General features: G+C 46.7%; 1 protein-coding gene across 1 annotated transcript in view; it reads right to left on the bottom strand.

The window, feature by feature from the left end:
- The window catches only part of LOC143961321 (alpha-2,8-sialyltransferase 8E-like), a 31,968-nt gene extending 6,883 nt beyond the window's left edge, over positions 1 to 25,085 (bottom strand). The window contains exons 1-3 of the mRNA XM_077470579.1: positions 25,000 to 25,085; positions 5,145 to 5,231; positions 701 to 845 (exon numbers count right to left, since the gene is read on the bottom strand). Coding sequence (XP_077326705.1) covers positions 701 to 845; positions 5,145 to 5,231; positions 25,000 to 25,013 — 246 coding nt within the window. The 5' untranslated portion in view covers positions 25,014 to 25,085. The remainder of the gene's footprint in view (positions 1 to 700; positions 846 to 5,144; positions 5,232 to 24,999) is intronic.
- Between the last annotated feature and the right edge of the window lie 309 nt (positions 25,086 to 25,394).

Raw genomic sequence — 25,394 nt, 5'->3', positions numbered from 1 at the left:
ACAAGGGAGATTTTTACAGTTAAACAACATGCATAAAATACACATCTTATTAGAAGACTATTGTTGAAATGAATGGTTTGGCGAGATGGCCTCTTTAAACTTGGCTGCTGCTGTACACTATAAATTGTAAAGTTGGCCATATACTATTAGATATTCGACCAAATGCTCATAAGAACATTTGTATGGAAATTCTCAGTATAATCGATGACTTGACAAATGTTGCTCAAAAGGCGAGTGTATTTTGGCTATCAAAGCTGGGTTAATCTTCAAGAGGTGTTCTTTGACTTACCATCTTGCAGTGCTCTGGGAAAGGTTTGAAACTTCTTAGACCCCAACCTTCAGCATGAGTCCATAGCTACAACTAGTCATATTTAGTATGTTTAGTATGTTTAGTATGTTCTATTATGTAGCCCAGTGTTTCTCAACTCCAGTCCTCAAGGCGCCCCACCAGGTCATGTTTTCAGGTTTTCCATTATTTTGCACAGGTGATTTGATAAGTTTCACTGCCTTAGTAATTACCACAGCCGTTTCATCTGAGGGAAGTCCTGCAAACATGACCTGTTGGGGTGCCTTGAGGACTGGAGTTGAGAAACACTGGTGTAGACAACATTAACAAATTTGTTAAAATAAACAATTAATATAAATGTAACAAACATTTAAAAAAAATGATCAAATAAATAATGCATGATGAACGACTTACCTTTGGCAGCATTCGAAAGATTTCCTCTGTTATTGCAATTTTTTTGCCAGGGTTTGTCTCGTATTTCAGTTTTTGTCCAAGAGGAGCATTGTCCTGGGTGACCACTAACATGTGTCGTGCATTGCAGCAATTTCCTAATGCCAATCTGTCAAAGAGTCACAGTTTATAACAGCCAAGGTAGCTGTGTACTTCACAGTTTTTTATCCATGTGATGATCAATCATATATCTCCCCCATATAATGTTGTTAAGAACAAGGGGGCTTCTAGAGCAACGTTCTAAAAATGTGCCACCCCTCTGAAACCCGGGTGCCTAAATCTATTCTTTTAGATGTTTATATAGTGGAGTATAAGGATGAGTGAAGTTGTGAGTTTGTCGTTTTGGCCGAATGTACTGAAGCGAATTGAGAAGGTAAAATTATGTTTTTTTTGGTTATTTTAAAAAAATTTAGGATTAAGCTAGCAAAAAATAATGTTACAAAATTATATTTAAACTCTCCTGGACATATTGTGCCAAAATGGCCACCCATTAACTGAGAACATGATGCCAGGAACCCTAACTCTAAAGATAACTCTAAAGCTTTCCACAACCCTAACCCTAATAATGCTGACCCTTTCTACTGCATATATTTTGAGTATTTTTTTAAATGTGAAATGTTATTATGTACCATAGCTCCAAGCTAGTTTTATCCCAATTATGGTTAACCAAAGTCATCATAATTATTGTTTTTAAGTTAAAATAATGAGTTATTCCTCTTTTGGTATAACAGTTTTTCATTAACTTATAACTAATAGAATATTTAAAAATACATTACTATAATTTATTCATATACTTTATTGTAAATTATACAGTAATACGTTTAGCCATATTTTATCATATGGACCTTTTGTTCTTTTGCTTGTGTGTTGTAACCCTGATGAAGAGGGGATCATCAGAGCAAATGCATTGGCTATGTTATCCTACCCTATTACAAATAATTTATATTCTACTTGGACTCTATGATTACTGGTTTGTCACACCTATTACACTCTCCATTTCTGAAACAAATGCTAACCCTAACTCGAAAGCCAAATATAACACTATCTTAATGATGACCATAATGATAACCCTAATGCCAATCCTAATGCTTTATTTACAAAACCATGTGATTACCATGTGAGCACGGATATGATAATCATCTCCTAACTTAAATTTGCCTATAAAGTATATCACTTAACCATAAACTTTCTAAGATCAAATTTAGCTGCCCCCCCCCCCCCGGCCTGACCACCAACATTTTCCATGACCCGCCCACTGGCTGTTCCACTGGCCATCCCACAGAATCCAACAGCCCCATATATTCAGCAAAAAGACAGCCCGATCCAGCAAAGAGCTGGCCCAATCCAGTGCAGACAGCCCCATATATTCAGCAAAAAGACATCCCAATCCAGCAAAGAGGCATCCCCATATAGCAAAAGGACAGCCCAATCCAGCAAAGAGACATCCTCATCCAGCAATAGGATACCCCATTAGGGATGAGCTTCGGTGTGTTCGCATACTCCATGTGCAGAGCCCGCCAGGAAGTCGGCGCAGCGCTGCGCTAATCACAGGCAGTGAGACATTGCCCGATCTTTGCAGCCGCACATCGGGGCAATGTCTCACTGCCTGTGATTAGCACAGCCGACTTCCTGGCGGGCTCTGCACAAGGAGTAAGCAAAACATGCCGGAGCTCATCCTTAATCCCCATATATTCAACAAGGACATCCCAACCTAGAAAAGAGACAGCTTAACCCAGCAGAGACATCCCCATATATACAGCAAAGAAACAAACATCCTAATCCAGCAAGAAAAACATCCCCATGTAGCAAAGAGACATCCCCATATAGCAAAGTGACAGCCGAATCCAGATAGGAAACATCCCCATCCAGAAAAGGGATAGCCCAATCCAACAAAGAGATAGTCACAGCCCAGTCCAACAGACAGTCACAGCACAGGCCCACATCCAGAAACATTGTCAATTTATCAAAAATATACAGTGGGGCAAAAAAGTATTTAGTCAGCCACCAATTGTACAAGTTCTCCCACTTAAAAAAGATGAGAGAGGCCTGCAATTGTCATCATAGCTATACCTCAACTATCAGAGACAAAATGTGGAAACAAATCCAGACAATCACATTGTCTGATTTTTGAAAGAATTTATTTGCAAATTATGGTGGAAAATAAGTATTTGGTCACCTACAAACAATCAAGATTTCTGGCTCTCACAGACCTGTATCTTCTTCTTTAAGAGGCTCCTCTGCCCTCCACTCATTATCTGTATTAATGGCACCAGTTTGAACTTGTTAAAAGTATAAAAGACACCTGTCCTCAACCTCAAACAGTCACACTCCAAACTGCACTATGGTGAAGACCAAAGAGCTGTCGAAGGACACCAGAAACAAAATGGTAGACCTGCACCAGGATGGGAAGACTGAATCAGCAATAGGCAAGCTTGGTGTGAAGAAACTGTGGGAGCAATAATTAGAAAATGGAAGACGTACAAACCACTGATAATCTCCCTCGATCTGAGGCTCCACGCAAGATCTCACAAAAAATGATCACAAGAATGGTGAGAAAAAAATCCAAGAACCACGCGGGGGGGGGGGGGGAGACCTAGTGAATGACTTGCAGAGAGCTGAGAACAATGTAACAAAGGCTACCATCAGTAACACACTACGCCACCAGGGACTCCGATCCTGCAGTGCCAGACGTGTTCCCCTGCTTAAGCCAGTACATGTCCGGGCACGTCAGGTTTTCTAGAGAGCATTTGGATGATCCAGAAGAGGATTGGGAGAATGTCATATGGTCAGATGAAACCAAAGTAGAACTGATTGGTAGAAACACAACTTGTCGTGTTTTGAGGAGAGAGAATGCTGAGTTGCAACCAAAGAACACCATACCTACTGTGAAGCATGGGTGTGGCAACATCATGCTTTGGGCTGTTTCTCTGCAAAGGGAACAGAACGACTGATCCCTGTACATGAAAGAATGAATGGGGCCATGTATTGTGAGATTTTGAGTGCAAACCTCCTCCCATTAGCAAAAACATTGAAGATGAAATGTGGCTGGGTCTTTCAGCATGACAATGATCCCAAACACACAACCCAGGCAACGAAGGAGTGGCTCCGTAAGAAGCATTTCAAGGTCCTGGAGTGGCCTAGCCAGTCTCCAGATCTCAACCCCATAGAAAACCATTGGAGAGAGTTGAAAGACCATGTTGCCCAGCGACAGCCCCAAAACATCACTGCTCTAGAGGAGATCTGCATGGAGGAATGGGCCAACATACCAGCAACAGTGTGTGACAACCTTGTGAAGTCTTACAGAAAACGTTTCACCTCTGTCATTGCCAACAAAGGATATATAAAAGTATTGAGATAAACTTTTGATATTGACAAAATACTTATTTTTCACCATAATTTGCAAATAAATTCTTTCAAAAATCAGACAGACAATGTGATTGTCTGGATTTGTTTCCACATTTTGTCTCTCATTGTTGTGTTATACCTATGATGACAATTACAGGCCTCTCTCATCTTTTTAAGTGGGAGAACTTGCACAATTGGTGGCTGACTAAATACTTTTTGCCCCACTGTATATTTTTGATAAATGGACAATGTTTCTGGATGTGGGCCTGTGCTGTGACTGTCTGTTTGTTGGATTGGGCTGAGGCTATCTCTTTGTTGGATTGGGCTATCCCTTTTCTGGATAGGGATGTTTCTTTGCTGGATTCGGCTGTCACTTTGCTATATGGGGATGTCTTCAGCATCCAGCCTACCAGGAGAGGCGAAGTGCAGATGATATAACTCCCCCTTCCCCTCTATCAGGCTGCGGCTGGAGCAAAGCAAGCTTAACTGGCTTATTCCATGTGCGCCCTGCTAAAACAATAGTACACAGAAAGTCCTTCTCCTTCACTGACGCCATTCTGGCATGTTCCGCCAGAAAAAAATCCCTGGTGTTACAGTAAGATAACTGGTTGGTTTGGGGGCCTGAGCCCGTACCAACGAGTTGTACTTGATACTAAATAGCTGCAGCAACTCATTTTGCTCTTTTTATTATTAATAATCTTTTTTCACAAGTCAGCAGGCCAGTCATGTGATGCATCGGGTATTCATCTTTGGCTCTTATCTAGCTTGTGGCTGTCCTCTACTGGTCTCCACTGCTCTGTGCATGAATACACTATGAATGAAGGGCAAAGTGTGCACACTATGTGGGCACACTATGTGGGCACGCTATGAATGAAGGGCAAAGTGTGCACACTATATGGGCACACTATGAATGAAGGGCAAAGTGTGCACACTATGTGGGCACACTATGAATGAAGGGCGCCCCTTTAGGGGGCAGGGCCATGAACCTCATTCAGTGTTCATAGTATGTTCTTAGTCTTCAGAAAACAAGTTTTAGCGGGAAAACACTAAAGGGAATACTCACTTAAGCCTATTATGTTCAGACTCATTGTATTGCCATGGGCAATGCCTCAGTTCATTAACAAACCTCTTGAAGTTATTCGTTTTAACTCTATTTGGAAAGAAGAAAAAAAAAAAGGAACCCGTTACCCTTATACAACACTTGTAACGTTTAGAGGAACTCAAGAAAGAGTCAAAAATATTTTAAAAGTTTATATTATATCAGGCATCAGGCATACTTTTCCAATCTTGTGAGCATTAGGGACAAGGTCCTGTGGCACCCAAGGCAATGATTCCCTACAAGCACTTTAATATATTGCTACAAGAAAAAAAAAAATGCCAATAAAAATAGTAAAAAAATAAATAAATAAAAAAGAGCTCATTAAAAATGTAGCTACAAGTAGATATTTTAAGGTTAAAAATCTATATATATATATATATATATATATATATATTAAACCCCAAAATGAAAAAAAAAATGACCATATTGCAGCTTGTCAGTTCTTAAATGTGGTGGTTGCATTTGTTTTATTTTTTAAGGCTTTTTAATTTGTTGATTGTGCCAGTAAATTTACAGTTTTTAAATTTCCTTTAACCACTTCAGCCCCGGACAATTTGGCTGGCCGAAGACAAGAGCACTTTTTGGGATTCGGCACTGCGTCGCTTTAACTGACAATTGTGCAGTCGTGTGACGTGGCTCCCAAACAAAATTGACCTGCTTTTTTTCCCCACAAATAGAGCTTTCTTTTGGTGGTATTTGATCACCTCTGTGTTTTTTCTTTTTTTGCGCTATAAACAAAAAAACTGCGACAATTTTGAAAAAAAAAAACACAATATTTTTTACTTTTTGCTATAATAAATATCCCCAAAAAATATCTAAAAAATGTTTCTCATTTTAGGCTGATATATATATTATTCTACATATTTCTAGTAAAAAAAAAAAAAACGCAATAAGGGTATATTCATTGGTTTGTGCAAAAGTCTACAATATAGGGGATAGTTTTAGGGCTTTTTTATTTACATTTTTTTTAAAACTAGTAATGGCAGCGATATGCGATTTTTATCGGGACTGCGACATTATGGCGGACACGTCTGACACTTTTGACACATTTTTGGGACCATTGGCAATTTTACAGCGATAAATGCTATAAAATTGCATTGATTACTGTAAAAATGTCACTGGCAGTGAAGGGGTTAACCACTAGGGGGCAGTGAAGGGGTTACGTGTGTCCTGGGGAGTGATTCTAACTGAAGGTGGATGAGGACTATGCAGGGAAGCTAACAGATCGCTGTTCATACTCTGTATGAACAGACAATCTGTCTGTTCTCCCCTCAGAGAAACGGAAACTGTGTTTACACACACACAGATCCCAATTTTTCGTGTGCCCCAAGTGATCACGGGAGCCCGGTGATGGCGACTGCCGGGCACTCGCCTGGGCCGCCTCTGGTGGCACACGCGCCCCCTAGTGGCCGTCGATGTTACCGACGTAACATGATGGCGATTTGCGCAGCCGAGCCATGTTGCCGCAGTAAAACTGCGGCAGCTGGTTGGCATGTGGTCAACAGAACAAGCTGTCCAGGAAAATGGGCAGTTAGAGGGTTGAGGCAAACCATTCATCTTTGGTTTGGGCGGCACAGTGGTGTAGTGGTTAGCACTCTCACCTAGCAGTAAGAAGGGTTGCTGGTTCAAATCCCAACCCACGACGCTACCTACCTGGAGTTTGCATGTTCTCCCTGTGCCTACATGGGTTTCCTCCGGGTACTCCGTTTTCCTCCCACAATCCAAAGACATGCAGGTAGGTTAATTTGCTTCTGTCCAAAAATTGGCCCTGGTATATGAATGGGGACCTTGGATTGTGGGCTCCTTGAGGGTAGGGACTGATGTGAGTGTGCAATGTACAGGGACAATTGTAGACACTCACTCAGGTTGAACTGAATGGACTGGTGTCTTTATTCAACCTTACTAACTATGAACTATCTTAGGCAGAGTTGCTGATAATGATCAGTTTTTATTTAAGTAAAACCTTTATCCCCAAAAAAAAAAAAAAAATGACCAGTTACACTTACCGGTAACTGTGTTTCTGGGAAGTCTTCCAGGACGGCACCCTGAGAGATGACTGGTCCACCTGACAGGAAACACAATCAATCAAAGAGGTTAAAAGCCCCCGCCCCTCCCCGTGCTCCTCAGTTGTGACAAAGTATTGACCCACACCAGTGCACGAGAGTGAAGAAAACCACACCACCACACTCTATACCTTAAATTATACCTAAAGAGAATGGGTGGGAAGTAGGCCTGCCGTCCTGGAAGACTTCCCAGAAACACAGTTACCGGTAAGTGTAACTGGTCATTTTCTCAAGTCGTCTTCCAGGACGGCACCCTGAGAGAGGAGCAAGTAGCTCAGGCCTACCTTAGGGCGGGACAACCGCTTGCAGGACCTTCCTGCCAAATGCCAGATCCTGAGGGGACAGTAACTCCACCCTGTAATGCCTCAGGAAGGTGTTCTGGCTTGTCCATGTAGCGGCTCTACATATCTGCTCCACTGAAGCTCCGGCCCTTTCTGCCCAAGAGGTTGCCAGAGATCGCGTGGAATGAGCTTTCAGGTCCCTAGGAACTGCAATACCTGACTGCTCATAGGCTAAAGCAATGGCATGCTTAATCCATCTAGCTATGGATGCTTTGGAGGCTTGTTGGCCCTTCTTTTGGCCAGAAAAATTAACTAAAAGATGGCTGGACCTTCGAAACTCCTTAACTTTTTCTAAGTAGGATAATAAACAACGTCTGACGTCCAGACAGTGAAAAGAAATTTCCCTCTCATTTTGGGGATTATTACAAAAGGAAGGTAGCACTACTTCTTGAGTCCTATGGAACCTGGATGCTACCTTAGGGAGGTACAGGGGGTCCTACCTAAGTATAACCCTGTCCTCAAATAAACGAAAGTATGGTTCCTTGACTGAAAAAGCCTGAATATCGCCTACTCTCCTGGCTGATGTAATAGCAAGCAGAAAGGCCAATTTAAAGGTGAGAATCCTGAGGGGGATCTGGTCTATTGGTTCAAAGGGGGGCCTTGTTAAGCCCTCTAACACTAAGGTAAGATCCCATGGTGGGAACCTAGACACCTGGACAGGGGACAACCTCTCTCTGACCAAAAGGAACCTCTTGATCAGAGGGTCTAGTGCCAAGCGTCTCTCCAAAAAACAGGATAAGGCTGCGACCTGTGCCTTAAGTGTCTTGGTTGCCAACCCCTGCTCTGCTCCATCCTGGAGAAACTCCAGAATGGCCGGGATCTCTTGCTGTGAAGTCCCTCTCACCTGACACAAGCGAGAAAAAATCCCCCAGGTCTTAGCGTAAATACGCCTTGTGACCGGCTTTCTACTAAGGAGGAGAGTATCCACTACTCTGTCCGACAGGCCCTTCTCCCGCAGGTTCTGCCTTTCAAGAGCCAGGCCGTCAGCCTGAAGAAGCTGGGGTCTGGATGGCAAACTGGACCCTGAAGGAGAAGGTCGCGCCGAACAGGAAGGTGTAGAGGCGGGGCTATGGACCAACCCTGCAGGGTTGGAAACCAAGCTCTCTTGGGCCATCAAGGGGCTATCAGAATCAGGGCGCCTTCCGAGAGAAACAGCTTTTGAAGAACCCTCGGAATTAGCCCCAGGGGGGGGAAGGCATAGGCCAACCGGAAGTCCCAAACCTGGGCCAAGGCGTCTATCCCCTCTGAGCCCCCCTCTCGGGCAAGGGAAAAGAATCTCTTTACCCTTTTGTTCTTTCTGCGGGCGAACTCCCATTCTCCCTGAAGAATCGGCTGACGACTGAGATAGTCTGCCTCTACATTCAGGGACCCCTTTATGTGGACTGCGGAAATGGAGATATTCCGATGCTCCGCCCAGCCCATGATCTCTAAAGATAGAGCCAGTAGAGTTGGAGATCTGGTGCCCCCCTGATGATTGACAAATGCCACTGCCTTTGGCGTTGTCTGATAGGACCTGAACTTCCTGGTCCTTGATCCTCCTTTCGAAAGCCTTTAATGCCTCCCCGATGGCCATAAGTTCTCGAAAATTTGAGGATGTCTTTCTCTGACTCATGTCCCAGGAACCCTGGGCTGTTAGATCCTCCAGGTGTGCCCCCCACCCCCAGGAACGTACGTCTGTTGTTATCCTGAGCGGCTGAAGCTGACTCCAAAGGAGACCCCCCTGAAGCCTCTGAGGGTGAAGCCACCAGTGAAGAGAATCCTTTACCTCGATCGGAATGGCCACTTCTACTTCTAGAGAAACTCTTTTCCTGTCCCAAGAGGAAAGGAGGAAGTGCTGGAGGGTCCTGGAGTGCAGCTGTGCCCAAGGAACTGCTGGGATAGCTGCCGTCATCAGGCCCAGCACCCTCATAATCCCTCTGTATGGAGATGTCTTTGCCTCTAACAGAGAAAGGACCGCTGAAATTATACCCTCTACCTTGCTCTGGGGTAGAACTAACTTCTGTTGCGCGGAATCCACCAGGAATCCCAGATACATTTTCGTCTGGGCCGGAATCAGTGAGGATTTTTCCTTGCTGATGATCCATCCCAGGGATTCTAAGGTCTCCACTACCCTGGCTAGATCCAAAAGGAGCTGATCCCGATTCTGATTGTAAATCAGAATGTCGTCCAAATAGGGAATCAGCGCTACTTCCTGGAGATGCAGGAAGGCCACTACTTCTGCCAGGATCTTTGTAAAAACCCTTGGACTAGATGCCAGCCCGAAGGGGAGGGCCGCAAACTGCCAATGCTGAACTCCCTCTGGAGAGGCAATTGCAAATCTTAGGAAGACCTGATGGTTCTGAAATATAGGGACGTGAAGGTAGGCGTCCTTTAAATCCAAGGTTACCATGAACACGTCCCTGAGAAGGTTTCTCCTGAGAGAATAAACACTCTCCATGCGGAACTTCTTGTACCGCAGGAAGACATTGAGATGCCTTAGATTTATGATGAGGCGATATCTTCCTGAGGGCTTTGGTACCACAAATATGTGGGAGTAGAACCCCTGACCCTGCTGGCCCTCTGGAACAGGCACTATGACTTCCTGCCTGGCCAGTTCTTCTATATTCTGTAGGACTCCTGCTGCCTTGCCGGGGTCCCTGGGAAGGTGGGTCAGGAGAAATTTGGTGGGAGGAGGGGAAAGAAATTCTAATCTGTAACCCTCTTTTATGATCTGTAGAATATGGGGGCTCTGAGTGACCCTTTCCCACTGAGGGACAAAGTGGGAAAGCCTTCCCCCCACTGGAATGTCATTTGGAGGTCTTGTCGCCTGACTTCTGGCTGGAAAAGAGAATGCCTGACTTCTGCTTGTCCTTCCCAGCCCCCCAACGTCTATTAGGGGAGACCTTTTTCTCAGAGAAGCGGTTCTTTGCCTGGGGGCCACGAAAAAACCTCTTCCTATCCCTCCTCGGTTTAGTAGGGAATTTCATCCCCTTTTCGGTCGACCTAGCAAGGGCTTGGTCTAGGCCAGCACCAAAAAGGAGGGAACCTTCAAAAGGGAGGCCACATAGATGGGTCTTAGATGAGCCATCCCCGTCCCAAGTTTTAACCCATAGGGCTCGCCGAGCCGAGTTTAGTAAGGCACCGGACTTGGCGGTTGTGCGCACCGTCTCCACGGCCACATCCGCTAGGTATGCAACAGCGCTGCCTACGACCTCCAATGAATCTAAGACCTCCTTAGACTTGGAAGTCTGGGAGATGTGGTCTATCAGCTTAGAGATCCACATGTCCGCATTTCTAGCGATGCAGGCTGAGGCCAACGCGGGGCTCATAGCCGACGCGTTGGCCTCCCAGGCCCTGCGCAAAATAGTTTCTGCCCTCCGATCCATCTGATCCTTGATGTTCCCAGTGTCTTCAAAGGAAAGATCGGATTGTTTAGAAACTTGTGCCAGGGAGGCGTCTAGCCTAGGAGTCTTGAAAAACTTCTCCTCATCCTCCTCAGTAAAGGGGCATCTACGCTTCCATGTTTTGTACTTTAGGAGCCTCTTCTCCGGATCCTTCCACTCCCTTAAGATAATATCTTTGAGTGCAGGATGTACCGGAAGAACCCTGGTCTGTGGTTTAATTAAGCCCCTATACATTTTGTCTTGGGCAGAGACCTGTGCCGTGGGCTCCTGAATCCCTTCAGAAGCGTAAACCGCCCTCAGTAGTCCCTCCATGTCATCGGCTGAAAAGATATGCCTGCTAGACCTGGAGTCCTCCCCCTCATCCTCCTCCTGGCTGTCCAACACACCCTCGTCCGAGAATCCCTGCCCATGGGATTCGGACTCATCCTCCTCCTCTGAATCCTGAGACTGGAGATACCTTGGGTTGTCTGCCCGCCGTCTAGACCCCCTAGAGGAAGCGGAGCCCTCCTGGGAGGAGGCGTCCTTGCTGGTGTGAGCCTCTGAATCTCTAGACTTAAGGGAGGACTGAAAGGCTTTCAGAGTGGACAGCATCTCAGTTTGTACTGTGAGAAACTTCTCCATTATCTGAGAGGTTTCCTTCCCTGTCAGCTTCTGTATACATTTAAAGCAGAAGGGTTTAGGATGATCTGGGGGTAATCTAGCATTACAGTTTCCACAACGCTTAGAGCGGGTGGAAGATTTCACGGGATGGCTGGCAACCCCAAGGGCAGTGGCATCGTCCCCTGAAACAAAAACATACAGGCATTACAATACAGCACTGTACCACCCAGAGGAGAAGAGTTGGGGTACCCTCCCCCATCTAAACCTCCGGCGGCCGGTCAGACGCACCCCCTGTGGTCTCCTCCATGGCCATGGACCCTGCGGGTCTCTTCTCACGTTCCATGCTGCTGGCGCCAGTGAGCTTCTTCGGACAGCTGACACAGGCGAAGGCAGCCGGTCTGTGGGAGAAGTGGGCGCCTGCTCCTCCTGGATTTATGTCCCCGATTTGGCAAATCAGCTGTGAGGCTGAGGCTGTTTGTTACCTCCATGCTGATACTGCCACCATTTTGCTGTAGACAGGAAATGACCCGAACTCTGAGCTCACTTCCTGTTCTGTGGAGGAAGTGATGTCATTCCTCCACCAAGCTCCAGGAAGATGGTGCCAAACCTCCCCAGAAAGCTGAGCACCTCTGCTGCAAAGGGGAGATACTGCCTCCAGCTGCACCTAGGACCCTCTGGATTGCTGGACCTGGAGTCTTCAGAGAGATACCCTGAGCCAAAAGGGACACCAGGCTCCTTTTCTGCACGGCCACCGCACAGGTAAGGAGAGGAGAGGAAAATTGGCTCCTGAAGTTCTGGGTACACCACTGTACCCAGGGTCCTTCAGCGCTCAGGGGGGCTCTTCCAGTTTCTGCTGCCCCCCCTGAGGAAAATATAGGGGAACCCCCCAGGAAGGATGAGAACATCCTGCCAGACCCAGAGGCTTCCCAGGCATTTGGTCTGGCTCCCAGGGGGAGACCACCAGCCCCAGGCTTCGGGTCTAGGAAAAAATAACAAACGGTTTCGCTGTGGGGAAACACAATCAAAAACTGAGGAGCACGGGGAGGGGCGGGGGCTTTTAACCTCTTTGATTGATTGTGTTTCCTGTCAGGTGGACCAGTCATCTCTCAGGGTGCCGTCCTGGAAGACGACTTGAGAAAAAAACATGTTGCTGTAACTGCTGCAAAAGTATTTGCTGGAGTTCAGCGTTAAAGTATATGTGAACCCTCACCTTGTAAAACAACCCATTCCATTTAAAATAGAAATGAAAGGCAGAACATGTAAAAAAAAAAAAAAAATGGAAAATTGTATACTCACCTTTCCGTAATTTTCCTTTCCTGGTGCATCTTCATTGCAGCATACATATGTACGCCCCCCACAACCTGACAGGACTGGTTAACTATTAATCAAAGACAGACCCGGCTTACAGCATTCTCTGTAACTCTCACCATTTGGGTGGGCATCTGTATGCTGCCATGAAGATGCACCAGGAAAGGAAAATTACGGAAAGGTGGAGTATCCAATTTTCCATTTTTCTGGCGCATCATGGCAGCATACATATGGGGACTAACTCACTATACGGGAGGGTACAAGAAAATTTTATAATTATCAGTAGCGCAAGTATGCACCATGAATTTTCCAATTTTTCTGTCGCAGGCCGGATTCAAATATTAAAGTGTAATGAAGGTGTCCTGGGAGGACCATATTGCCGACTTTCAAATACCTCAGGAGACTCAGCGCTGAGCTGTCCACAGAGCTGGCACTGCCCTAGTTAAATGTTCTCTGAAGACCTCCGAAAACAGGAAAGCCCCGAAGAGTAGGCTCTTTTAAATGTTTTAACAATCTAGGAGGTGACTGAGCATGTTGATGCTGACTGGCCCTGCCTTAGGCCACGCTGGAGCCAAGGACATATTTCAGCTTTCCTGAATGAAAAGGTAGCTGCCAAGCAGGCCACCAGCGTTAGCTCAACTACCAGGAAATGTGGTTCTCTCACTCAACCAAGAAAGATGGCAAATTTACTTCCTGGTTAAATTGGAAGGAGAAAGACACCCCATGGATAAAAACAGTCTGGAGATTTAGGACTATTCTGTTCTGTCTGGGTATAATGTTAAAGCGGAGGTCCACCCTAAAGTGGACCTTCCGCTCATCGGAACCCTCCCCCCCTCCGGCGCCACAATTGGCACCTTTCAGGGGGGAGGGGGGTGCAGATACCTGTACAGTACAGGTATCTGCACCCACTTCCGGGATAGCTCTCTGTGGAAAGGGGCGTAGATTACGCCCCTTTCCGAAAGTCCCCCGCTGCCTGCTGGGAAACACACAGATCCCAGAGGCAGCGGGTCCATCCTTATTGCGCAGCGCAACTCGTGCATGCGCAGTAGGGAACCGGGAAATGAAGCCGAAAGGCTCCATTTCCTGATTCCCATACCCAAGATGGCGGCGGCAGCACCCGAGAGACGATCAAGAGATCGGCTTCGGGTGCCTACATCGTGGGCGCGCTGGACAGGTAAGTGTCATTATTTTAAAAGTCAGCAGCTGCAGTATTTGTAGCTGCTGGCTTTAAAAAAAAAAAAAAAAAATGCGGAGTCCCGGCGGACTCCCACTTTAAGTGAGGCTCCTTGAGTACAAAGCCTGCAGTTCTGACATCCTTCACTGAGGTTGTAGCAACCAGAATACGGTCTTTAGGGTTTGCAGAGTGTAGTCAGTTCAGTGGGATAGAAATTAGGCCTCGATAGAAATGTGGACCATAAGCAAGTTCCACATAGGGAACAATGGTTTCTTGTGAGGCCTATAACTTCATGTAATCCTTTAAAGGATTGCATCACTAAAGGGTTAAGGACTAATTGACCTCTGCAGTGTAGACAAAGCTGAACTTTGAGCTTTAAACATATTTGAAGCTAGTCCCTTGTTCAGTCCCAGTTGTAAGAACTGTGGAACCTTGGCTGGTTTAGGTGATAAAGGACTCCAGGCTTTGCTGTGTGAGATCTGCATAATTTTCCCATATTCTTAGGTAAATCTTATTCATGAAGACCTCTCTGGATTGACACAACATAGGCACTACCTTCACTGAGCATAATTGACCTGGTAGCCACTGCCTCTCAACTTCCATGCCATCAAAAGTAATCTCTTGGAGCTGGATGGCAAAACTGTCCATGAGAGAGCGAATCCGTCATCACTGGAAGCGGCAGTGGCGATTCAATGCTTAAGAGTAGTGATGAGCTTGGTGTTCGAGTCGAACATACGTTCGACTCGAACATCGGCTGTTCGCCCGTTCGGCGAATTCCGAACGTTATGGGCCATTCGCGCCAAATTCGTGTGGCGCTCACGGCCCACAATGCACTGCGTCATCGCAGTGCATTGCTGGCTCATGATTGGCCAAGCATGCACTGTGACCCCGCATGCTTGGCCAATCACAGCGCCAGCAGCGAGGAGAGCCATGATTGGCCCCAGGCAGGATGCCTGGGGCCAATCATAGCTCAGGCTGTGTAGTACATGCCCCACACTATATAAGGCCGCCAGCGTGGCGGCCTAGTGTAGTGTGTTGGCGTCTGAAGCAGTTAGTGGGTGTTCTGTGTACCTTCAACACAGTACACACCGATCGTTATCGGCCGATTTTCGATCTTGCTCTTCTGTAGTGGTTGTTGTCTGCTTGCTCTGACCGCAGTATACACTGTTATATTCACCTCACCTATATAGCTAGTGATCTATCTTTTATAATAGAGCTTGCAGTCAGTAGTGTTAGGAGCTTGTGCGTGCTGTCTGCGTGCTCTGTACCCAGTACACACCGCTATATCCACCTACATAGCTCTTCTCTATTTGAGCCCACTTGCCATCTGCAGGAGTTATTGGAAGTTGTGTGTGCCTCCAGCACAGCACAGTATACATCTGTATATACCCCTTTATCTCTGGTGTTCTATAAAAAAGGCATCTGCAGGAGTTAGTGGGTTTTTTGTGCCTCCAGCACAATATACACCTGTATCTACCCTTTATTGCTGTTCTCTAATAGAGGCATCTGCAGGGCTTAGTGGGTGTTGTGTGACTTCATTACACTGCTGTTTTACCCAACTCCCTTCAGGCCATTACCATGTCTGGAAGGCCAGCAAGGAGAGGCAGACAGGCGCGTGCCAATAAAAGAGGGCAAGCAGGCTCTGTGTCTAGAGACAACAGTGCTGGTCGTGGACGCGGTGCATTGTCATCAGCACGTGGCCATGGGACACGCTTGTCGTCCTTTTCGGCAGCTGGACATGTTGAACCGCAACATGCCAACGACTTGGTAGAGTGGATGACCAAGCCCTCTTCATCCTCCTCATCCTCTCTCATCCAGTCTCAGGGTACTAGCAAAGCAGCTGCCAACGCATCGTCTTCCCTCCTCTCAATGTCATCATCAGTGACTCCTTCCCTAGACCCACCACGTCCTCCTGAGGAGTCTCCTGAACTCTTTGAGCACAGTGTTGGGTACATGCTCCAGGAGGATGCCCAGTGTTTTGTAGGCTCTGATGATGACACTCAGCTAGAGGAAGGCAGTAGCGTGAGCGCAGAGAGAGGGGATGCTCAAGAAGGACAGCAATCTGGCAGTCATGTTCCACAAGCTGCAGCATACTGCCAGGTTTGCTACAGCGATGAAGAGGGAGGGGGTGATGAGGGCACTGACTCCACGTGGGTGCCTGGTAGGAGAGAGGAGGAGGAGGAGGCACATGTCCAACGAGGCAGGATGCCCTCCGGGGGCCAGCTTAGGGGCAGCACACCGACTGAATCACACCGCAGAGCTCCGCCTGTGCAGGGCGGTGCCTCTGCGCGCTATTCTAAAAGTTCTTTGGTGTGGGCCTTTTTTTGAGACGAGTGCATCAGATCGCACCGCTGCTATTTGCAACATATGTCTCAAGCGTATCTCGCGTGGCCAAAACATCAGCCGCTTGGGTACCACATGCTTGACCAGACATATGTTGACCTGCCATGCAGCTCGTTGGCAAGCATACCTCAAAGACCCACACCAAAGAACAAAGCGGACCTCTCCTTGCTCCTCATCAGCTGGCATCTCCAACCCCACTAGACCTTCAGTCCTCTCTGAAACCTGCTCTGAGGGGAATGAAGGTGTAGAATTAGGTGTGTCACAGCCAAGTGCTTCTGGGCACTCTGCTAGCAGTACACCCACGTCCGATTATAGCAGGCAAATGTCCCTGCCCCAGCTGCTGGAGCGGCGAAAGAAGTTCACTCCCAGCCATCCACATGCCCAGCGGTTGAATGCTAGCTTGGCTAAATTGCTAGCACTTCAACTGCTGCCTTTTCAGTTGGTAGACTCGGCCCCCTTCCGTGAGTTTGTACAATGTGCGGTTCCTCAGTGACAGGTCCCCAAACGCCACTTTTTCTCACGGAAGGCGATTCCGGCTCTCTACCGGCATGTGGAAGGCAATGTCCTTGCCTCGCTGGACAGGGCGGTCAGGTGCATATTACTGCTGACTCATGGTCCAGCAGGCATGGACAGGGACGTTACCTGTCTTTCACGGCCCATTGGGTCACTCTTCTGGCAGCTGGGAAGGATGCAGGACAAGGTGCAGTAGTGTTGGAGGTTGTTCCGTCACCACGCCTCCAAAATGCTACTACTGGTTGTGACACACCTCTCTCCTCCACCCCCTCCTCTTCTTCTTCCTCCATGGCCTCTTCCAGTGCTCTGTCCTCAGAACCAGCGGTGCTTCGTAGGCGTTCCAGGGGCTACGCAAGTACGCAGGCAAAACGATGCCATGCCGTGCTTGCGCTGGTTTGTTTGGGGGACAGGAGCCACACTGGGGCGGATGTTTTTTCAGCTCTGCAGGGGCAGGCCGAGAGGTGGTTGACGCCACGCCAGCTTAAGCCAGGAATGGTGGTTTGTGACAATGGCACCAACCTCCTCTCCGCCCTCCGACAGGGACAACTGACCCATGTGCCCTGTGTAGCTCACGTCCTTAACCTGGTGGTGCAGCGGTTCTTGGGCAGGTACCCCAGCTTACAGGATGTACTGAAGCAGACCAGGAAAGTCTGTGTGCATTTCCGCCGATCATTTAATGCCTGTGCTCGGCTGGCTGAGCTCCCAAAGAAGTTGAACCTGCCCAAGAACCGCCTTATATGTGACATGCCCACCAGGTGGAACTCAACGTTGGCCATGCTGCAGCGGCTGCACAGGCAGCAGAGGGCCATCAATGAGTACCTGTGCTACTACGGCAGCAGGACAGGGTCAGGGGAGCTCAGTTTTTTGTCACAACGCCATTGGGGCATGATCAGGGATGCATGCACTGTCCTGTCACCGTTTGAGGAGGCCACAAGGATGGTGAGCAGTGACAGTGCATGCATCAGTGACACTGTACCTCTTGTCCACCTCTTGGAGCATACGCTGCGTGGAATAATGGACAAGGCACTTGAGGCAGAACAGAGGCAGGGAGAGGAGGACTTCCTTGCCTCTCAAGGCCCCCTTTATCCAGACAGTGTTCCTGCTGTGCCACCCATCACACAGGAAGAGGATGAGGAGGAGGAAGAGGAGGAGGAGGATGATTATGTCAGCATGGAGGTGGAGGCTGGCACTCAGCATCAGCAGCAGCAGTCTTGTAGGGATGATTTACAGTCCCAAGAAACAGGTGGACTTGTACGTGGCTGGGAGGAGGTAGCTGCGGATCATGTTGACCTTAGTGACCCAGAGGACTCCGGAGCGAATGCCTCAGCTAGCCTACGCTGCATGGCCTCCCTGATCCTGCAAAGCCTGCGGAAGGATCCTCGTATTCTTCGGATCAAGGAGAGGGACCATTACTGGCTGGCCACTCTCCTTGATCCACGGTACAAGGGTAAGGTTGCCGATCTTATCTTGCCATCGCAGAGGGAGCAGAGGATGAGACATCTCCGGGAGGCCTTGCAGAAAGGTCTGTGCAATGCGTTCCCAGAGACTGGGAGGTTACAAACTCCTGGTCCTGGACGTGTTGCTGAGGCATCGGTCAGAAGGAACGGTGGAGAAGGTGGCCGTCTGATGCTTTCAGACAATTTTTTAGTCTGCTGCCCCAAGGTATGATCGGTTCCAGCAACCATCGCCAGCGTCTGATTTACATGGTGCAGGAATACCTAGGGGCAAGGTCAGACTTGGACACCTTTCCCACCGAAAATCCTCTGGCTTACTGGGTCTTGAGGATGGATCACTGGCCAGAGCTTGCACAGTATGCAATTGAGCTACTGGCCTGTCCTGCATCCAGCGTTCTTTCGGAACGCACCTTCAGTGCTGCTGGTGGCTTTGTTACCGATCACAGGGTGCGCCTGTCCACCGAATCAGTTGATCGACTGACCTTCATCAAGATGAATCAGTCTTGGATCACCCACAGCTACCAAGCACCTGAAGCTGATGTAACCGAATAATTTTTTTTGAAATATCACATCCCTTCAAGACTGCCTATGCTGATGCTGAGTGACTGTCCTGTTATGTTGATTGTCTATCCTCTTCCTCCTCCGCTGATATGTTGGAAGAACATTTCTGGTTCTGGGTGATGCCATCAGCCCAATTTTTCTGCCCCTGTTTTAACAGGGGCGTTTAAGTACAATTTTTGATGCAATGCTTTGCAGCAGGGCTAATTCCTGCAATAAAACTAGAGTATATGGGAGAGGTTGCAGTGTCGTGGCACCAGCACCAGTGCCTAAGGCCCAATTTTTCTGCCCCTGTTTAACAGGGACATGTAATTACAATTCTTGATATAATATTTCACAGGAGGGCCCATTCCTGTGCCCACCCAGAGTAACTGAGGACTTATAGTGTTGTGGCACCAGCACCACAACCACCAAAGGTCAATTTTTCTACCACTGTTCAACAATGGCATGTAATTACAATTCTTGATATAATCGTTCACAGCAGGGCGCTCCAGCGCCCAGCAAGAGTCACTTTGAGGGCTTACAATGTTGTGGCAAAACCAACACCTTGTTCCGCCATTTCTGCAGAGCATATAGGGCAGGCCCCTACTTTCAAACATCCAACTTACAACATCTCCTACTTGCAAACGGAAGGAGACAACAGCAAGTGAGATGAAAAAAGATGGACGACAAAACAAATTATACAGGGGTGATAACCCTTCCCTATGTTTTCCAAAAAGCTTAAAAATAGTTTTTTTGACTGGAGCTACACTTTAAAAATGTACCAGTTGAAAATTAAAAACAGATTCAACTTAACACAACAAACCTACACAGTCCCTGTCTTGTTTGCACCGCCTGTATACTGCTGTACAGAGTATATAGGGCCTGGGGGCCACACGCATTTCCTTTTTTTAATATGGGTACAGGGTTCCCCTTGATATGCGTACAAGACCCAAAGGGGCTGGTAATGGGCAGGGAGGGCTACCCATGCCATTTTTCTCAATGGTTTTCAACCATATTGCAGGAACCAGATATAACATTAAAACCGCAAGCAGTTTTCAATGATGTTATTTCTGTTTAATGTCATTTTGTGCAGGGACTGTTCTAAACACGGGAAACACGTGGCACTTCACAGGCATACTACAGACACCCCCCAGGCACCATATTTAAAGGAATATTTCACTTTTTTTTTCACTTTAATCATCATTAAAATCAGTGCTCCCGCTAAAACGGCCATTTTTAAAAACATTTTAGGCATTGACCCATGTCCCCTGGGGCAAGAGCCAGGTCCCCAAACCCTTTTTAGGACAGTATCGTGCATATTGGCTGTTAAAATTAGCACTTTTAATTTCGAACGTTCGAGCCCCATAGACGTCAATGGGGTTCTAAAGTTCGTTCGAATTTGGGGTCCGTTCGAAAGTTCTGGTGCAAACCGAACCGGGGGGTGTTCGGCTCATCCCTACTTCCCACCACGAATGCAGCAACCATTAGGGCTGGTAATCTGTGGCATTTGTAAACGGGGAGCAAACAAAATGAGAGGTGATTGCGATGACATTGATCAATCTTGCCTGTATGTCTGCACTTTGAATGGTGACTATTCTGGCTTTAGCAGGCTCTCTTCATCTTGAGGTCCTTGCAGTGGTAGTTCTGGTTGGAGGTGCTAGGCAATTTATGCACTGTCAAGCAATGACTTTCCACCACGAATGCAGCGACCATTAAGGCTGATAATCTGTGGTGTTTGTAAACAGGGAGCAAACAAAACGAGAGGTGAGATGATGACATTGATCGATGTTGCCTGTATGTCTGCGCTTTGAACAGTGACTGTTTTGGCTTTTAGCAGCTTCTCTTCATCTTGAGGTCCTTGCACGGCTGTATAGTGCTTGTTCATTTGACACACTAGCTTGGCAGGCAATGACTTTCCACAACAAATGCGATAATTTGTGATGTTTGTAAACAGGGAGCAATGATAATGAGGGGTGAGGCGATGAGATTTAAAGCGGGAATCCGCCGTTTTTTTTTTTTTTTTTTAAAGCCAGCAGCTACAAATACTGCAGCTGCTGACTTTTAAAATAATGACACTTACCCGCCCAGCGCGCCCGCGATGTTGGCACCCGAAGCCGATCTCTCGATCGTCTCTCGGGTGCTGCTGCCGCCATCTTGGGTATGGGAATCAGGAAGTGGAGCCTTTCGGCTTCATTTCCCGGTTCCCTACTGCGCATGCGTGAGTCGCACTGCGCAATAAGGATGGCCCCCCGCTGTCTCTGGGATCCATGTGTTTCCCAGCAGGCAGCGGGGGACCTTCGGAAAGGGGCGTCGATTCTGCAGAAAGGGGCGTACCTTCTGCAGAATCTACGCCGTTAGTGGGTGCAGATACCTGTACTGTACAGGTATCTGCACCCCCCTCCCCCCTGAAAGGTGCCAAGTGTGGCGCCGGAGGGGGGGGGGGGTTCCAATGAACGGAAGGTCCACTTTAGGGTGGACCTCCGCTTTAATCAACATTGCCTCGATGTCTGTTCTTAGATGGGGACTTGTCTTGACCATCAGAAGGCTCCCTCCATCTTGTAGTCCTTACAGTACTATAGATATTGGCTCTCTTTCTTAGTCTTCACTACTTACCTAATCCCTATACCTTAAAGGCAATCAGTGGTCTGACTGGACAGCGTTTCCCATAGAAAAAGAGCAAAGCAGCAGATTGAAATGAAAAACAGAATAATGCTAAGTCTCCACTATTGCGACCTGAAAGTCGCACGGCTTTGCCAAAAATGTGATGCGACTCGGAGCAATGCCTGTTATACTCCCAAGGTCCATGAACACAGACTTGAACGGACTCATTGGAAACCATGGAGTACGGCCCGTCATGCAAATTTGCAATAACAAGTCACACTAGTGGAAACCAAGCCCTAACACAGTGATCCCAGAGCAAGCATTGAAAAAGGAGATAGGGAAAAAACACAGGTGAAAGCTATAAAAAGGGAAACATGCAAACAATGACCACATAAGCATGCATGAGTAGAGAGCTCCACCATTTGTTGCCCAAAAAAATGCCATAAAAACATTTAGAACTCACATTTGCCACTAGTGATGATATTAGTGCCTGAGCCTGTTTAGATCACCAACATGGAAAGCTCTAGCCAGGAAACACAGAGGCCGCATCAATTCCTGTCTGTCATGCTCAGAGTATACTTGCACTGTTGCAGCCATCTTGGAAATGGCAAACGCCCATAACACAGAGAAAGAAGTAAAAGGCATATGGAAAGAAAAAGGAAACGCTGTCACTTACGTCAAAGCTTGTTTAAAGCTTTCTTTGAGAAGCCTGCACCACCAGAATGGGGCTCCAACCATATAGCTCATTTAGAGACTGTAGAGGAAGGACTTCCACCCAGGAGAGGCTGAAATATGCCCCCCCAGACCACCAGAATGGGGCTCCAACCATATAGCTCATTTAGAGACTGTAGAGGAAGGACTTCCACCCAGGAGAGGCTGAAATATGCCCCCCCCCAGACCACCAGAATGGGGCTCCAACCATATAGCTCATTTAGAGGCTGTACAGGAAGGACTTCCACCCAGGAGAAGCTTAACCTGGCTGGGGCGACAACCGGTAAGGGATACTTCGCTATTCCAGTCCTGATCAGGTGAGGAAAGAAAGGAGAATGCTGTGAGCCGGGTCTGTCTTTGATTTATAGTTAACCAGTCCTATCAGGTTGTGGGGGGCGGAGCCACAACCCATATGTATAACATATTTATGCTGCCATGATGCGCCAGGAAAAACATTTTTACCCCTTTTTTGTAAGTGATCACATCTCTGTTCTCAGCTGCAGCAGGAGCTGGGAGAGGAGAAACAGCAGCACAATGTTCTTCCCAGTGAAAAACTGTTCGGGGGGGGGGGCACAAATCTGATAATTGAAATAGCTCCCAGCATACCTAAAGAACTGACCATGCTGTACCCTCATGTCTAGTTTGGTCAGTTTTTATTAGGAAAGCAAAGGGACTGGCGGGAACACCAGGGATTTCACATACAGGAAGCAATACAAAGAGAACAGAATAATTTTTCATACAAGTACTGTACATGGTACAGCAGCCACATATCAGGAATATGAAATGTTGGGTTTACAGATTTTTTTCATTTGTCAATCAAGTCCATGTAAATTTTCGAAGACTCCCCTCCTGCCAGACTAACAATGCTGTCCAAGGGTGTCTTCATTGCTCCCCTATTCGGAGTGGAGACACTCTAATGCCCTGTACACATGGTCGGAAATTCAGATGGAAAAAACCAGACGGATTTTGTGATCGGAAAGTCCGACCGTGTTTATGGGGCATAAGACAGGAAATGTGTTAGGCCGCGTACACACGGGCGGACTGTTCGCCCAACTTTGTCCGTCCAACAGTTTCGGCAAACAGTCCGCTCAAAATTAGCATGGACGGACATGGCCACACACGACGAACGAACAGTTTGCTGAAACCGTGCGCGATGACGTGAACGGCACGTACGACGGGACGAAAAAATACGACGTCCTATACACTGCATTATAGCTTTCGGCGTGAAAATCCTTTCTGAGCATGCGCGCAACTTTGTTTGACGAACAAGCCTACACATGAGCGGACAGTTTTTCGGAAATTCCGAAAAACCTTGTCCGTCCAACTGTCCGCTGAAACTGTCCGCTGAAAGCCCACACACGAGCGGACTGTCCGCCCAAACACTGTTCAGCGGACAAAGTTGGAGCGAACAGTCCGCCCGTGTGTACGCGGCCTTACTGGTCAGACCTCCAGGTGAAAATAAATGAAAAAACCCATTAAAAAAGGAATGCAGCCATCACATTTAAAAAACTGATAAGCTGCAATATATTACATTTTTGTTTTTGGATTTAATACCGCTCTAACTATAAATGTTATGCTGCCATATGTTACCCTTTTATAGGCATTCAAATTACATTTCTGGTACAAAGCTTTTTTCTTTTCTTTTTTTTTTTAATTAACTGCTTCAAATACGAACAAACTCAAATTTTAATGTTTACATAAGGATGATAAAAAAAAGAAAAGAAAAAGAAAATGATTGTTAAGGGAAAGTAAGAGAATGAGTTAAAGAGGAAGTAAACCCTTCCAAACAACTTGGACCTACAGGTAAGCCTAGATTAAGGCTTACCTGTAGGTCCAAGCAATATCTCCTAAACCTATATGGTTTAGGAGATATTTGCCCGAAAATGGGCACCGCTGTCTACGGCGCATGCGCCGTAGACAGCGGCGCGCAGGCGCACTAAATGCGGCAAATCCATGAATGGATTTGCCTAATTTGTCGACTCCCGTGCGCATGCGCGGGAGTGACGTCATCGCGGCTTCGCCGAGTGACAGCGGCGGAGCTGCGAGACGCGACTCCCGTGCGCATGCGCGGGAGTGACGTCATCGCGGCTTCGCCGCTGTGATTCGTCGGAGCTGCGAGACGCCACCAGCAACATGGATGCGGCGGACTACAGGGATCAGCGGCGACTTCGCTGGCTCCTGTGTCAGGTAAGTGACACATAATGAGCTACTATGCGATGCATAGTAGTCCATTATGCTTTACCTTTGCAGGGAAAAAAAGAGGAAGTAAACCCATCAGGGTTTACTTCCTCTTTAATGTTGTTTAACTGCTTTCCGACCATAGCAGATTTACTACTACAAAAAAGTATATAAAAAATGTAAAAACCAAAAGGTATAAAAATTGGTATAATATATTATACCAATAAAAATGATAAAACTATAATAAATACAAAAATATAAAATAAAATATAAATAATCATAGAACAAATGATTAAATGGTATAATTATAATAAATACATAATCATAGAACAACTGATAGAACTGATTAAACCAAACGTTAATGGCTTAAAAAAATAAAAATAAAATAATGTAACCATATTATATCAAAGCAGATTCTAAAATGGAATAGGATCCGTAGACAAAATGTTATCTATATCAGGACTACAAGGGTTGTTTTGTCTCATATAATAGTATACACTATAATAATATAATATAGAAAAAAAATTTGATTTTACAAGTACAAACTAAAATTGCACTCACAGAAGCAAAGTGCTGATATTGTTATTTGAGAAATGACTTCAATACTTACGATTTCAATGGCATTTTTGAAATAATGTTTCTCACATTCTCACAGTTAGAAATCGAGATGTTTAGAAGAGGCGTTCTCCTCCTGAAATTGTTAAAAAAAAGGAGAAACTGCAAGTTGTGTTAAAATGTATTTTCAAGCCAAACTTTTTTTCTTGGATTTGGATAGAGAAGGGATATGGTTAAACCCTTGTCAGGCTACTCGACAGCACGCTCTGATCACAGATTGAGGTAAAGAGTGAATTAGTGGCTCTTCACCACGTGATCAGGTGTGTCCAATCACAGCTGATCACGGATCTAAACAGAAGCCGGTTATTGGCACTCCTTTTTTCACGCTGACAGAGTGAGGAGAGAAGAGGGCCGATAAACAGCTTATGTAAAAGGGACATGAACACTGAT

This window comes from Lithobates pipiens, unplaced genomic scaffold (genome assembly GCF_037356315.1).
Source record: "Lithobates pipiens isolate NorthernLeopardFrog02 unplaced genomic scaffold, aLitPip1_a1.2 Scaffold_8, whole genome shotgun sequence".
NCBI classification, from domain to species: Eukaryota; Metazoa; Chordata; class Amphibia; order Anura; family Ranidae; genus Lithobates; species Lithobates pipiens.
Note: the sequence above shows the minus strand (reverse complement) of the source record. Positions and strands in the feature narration are given on the sequence as shown.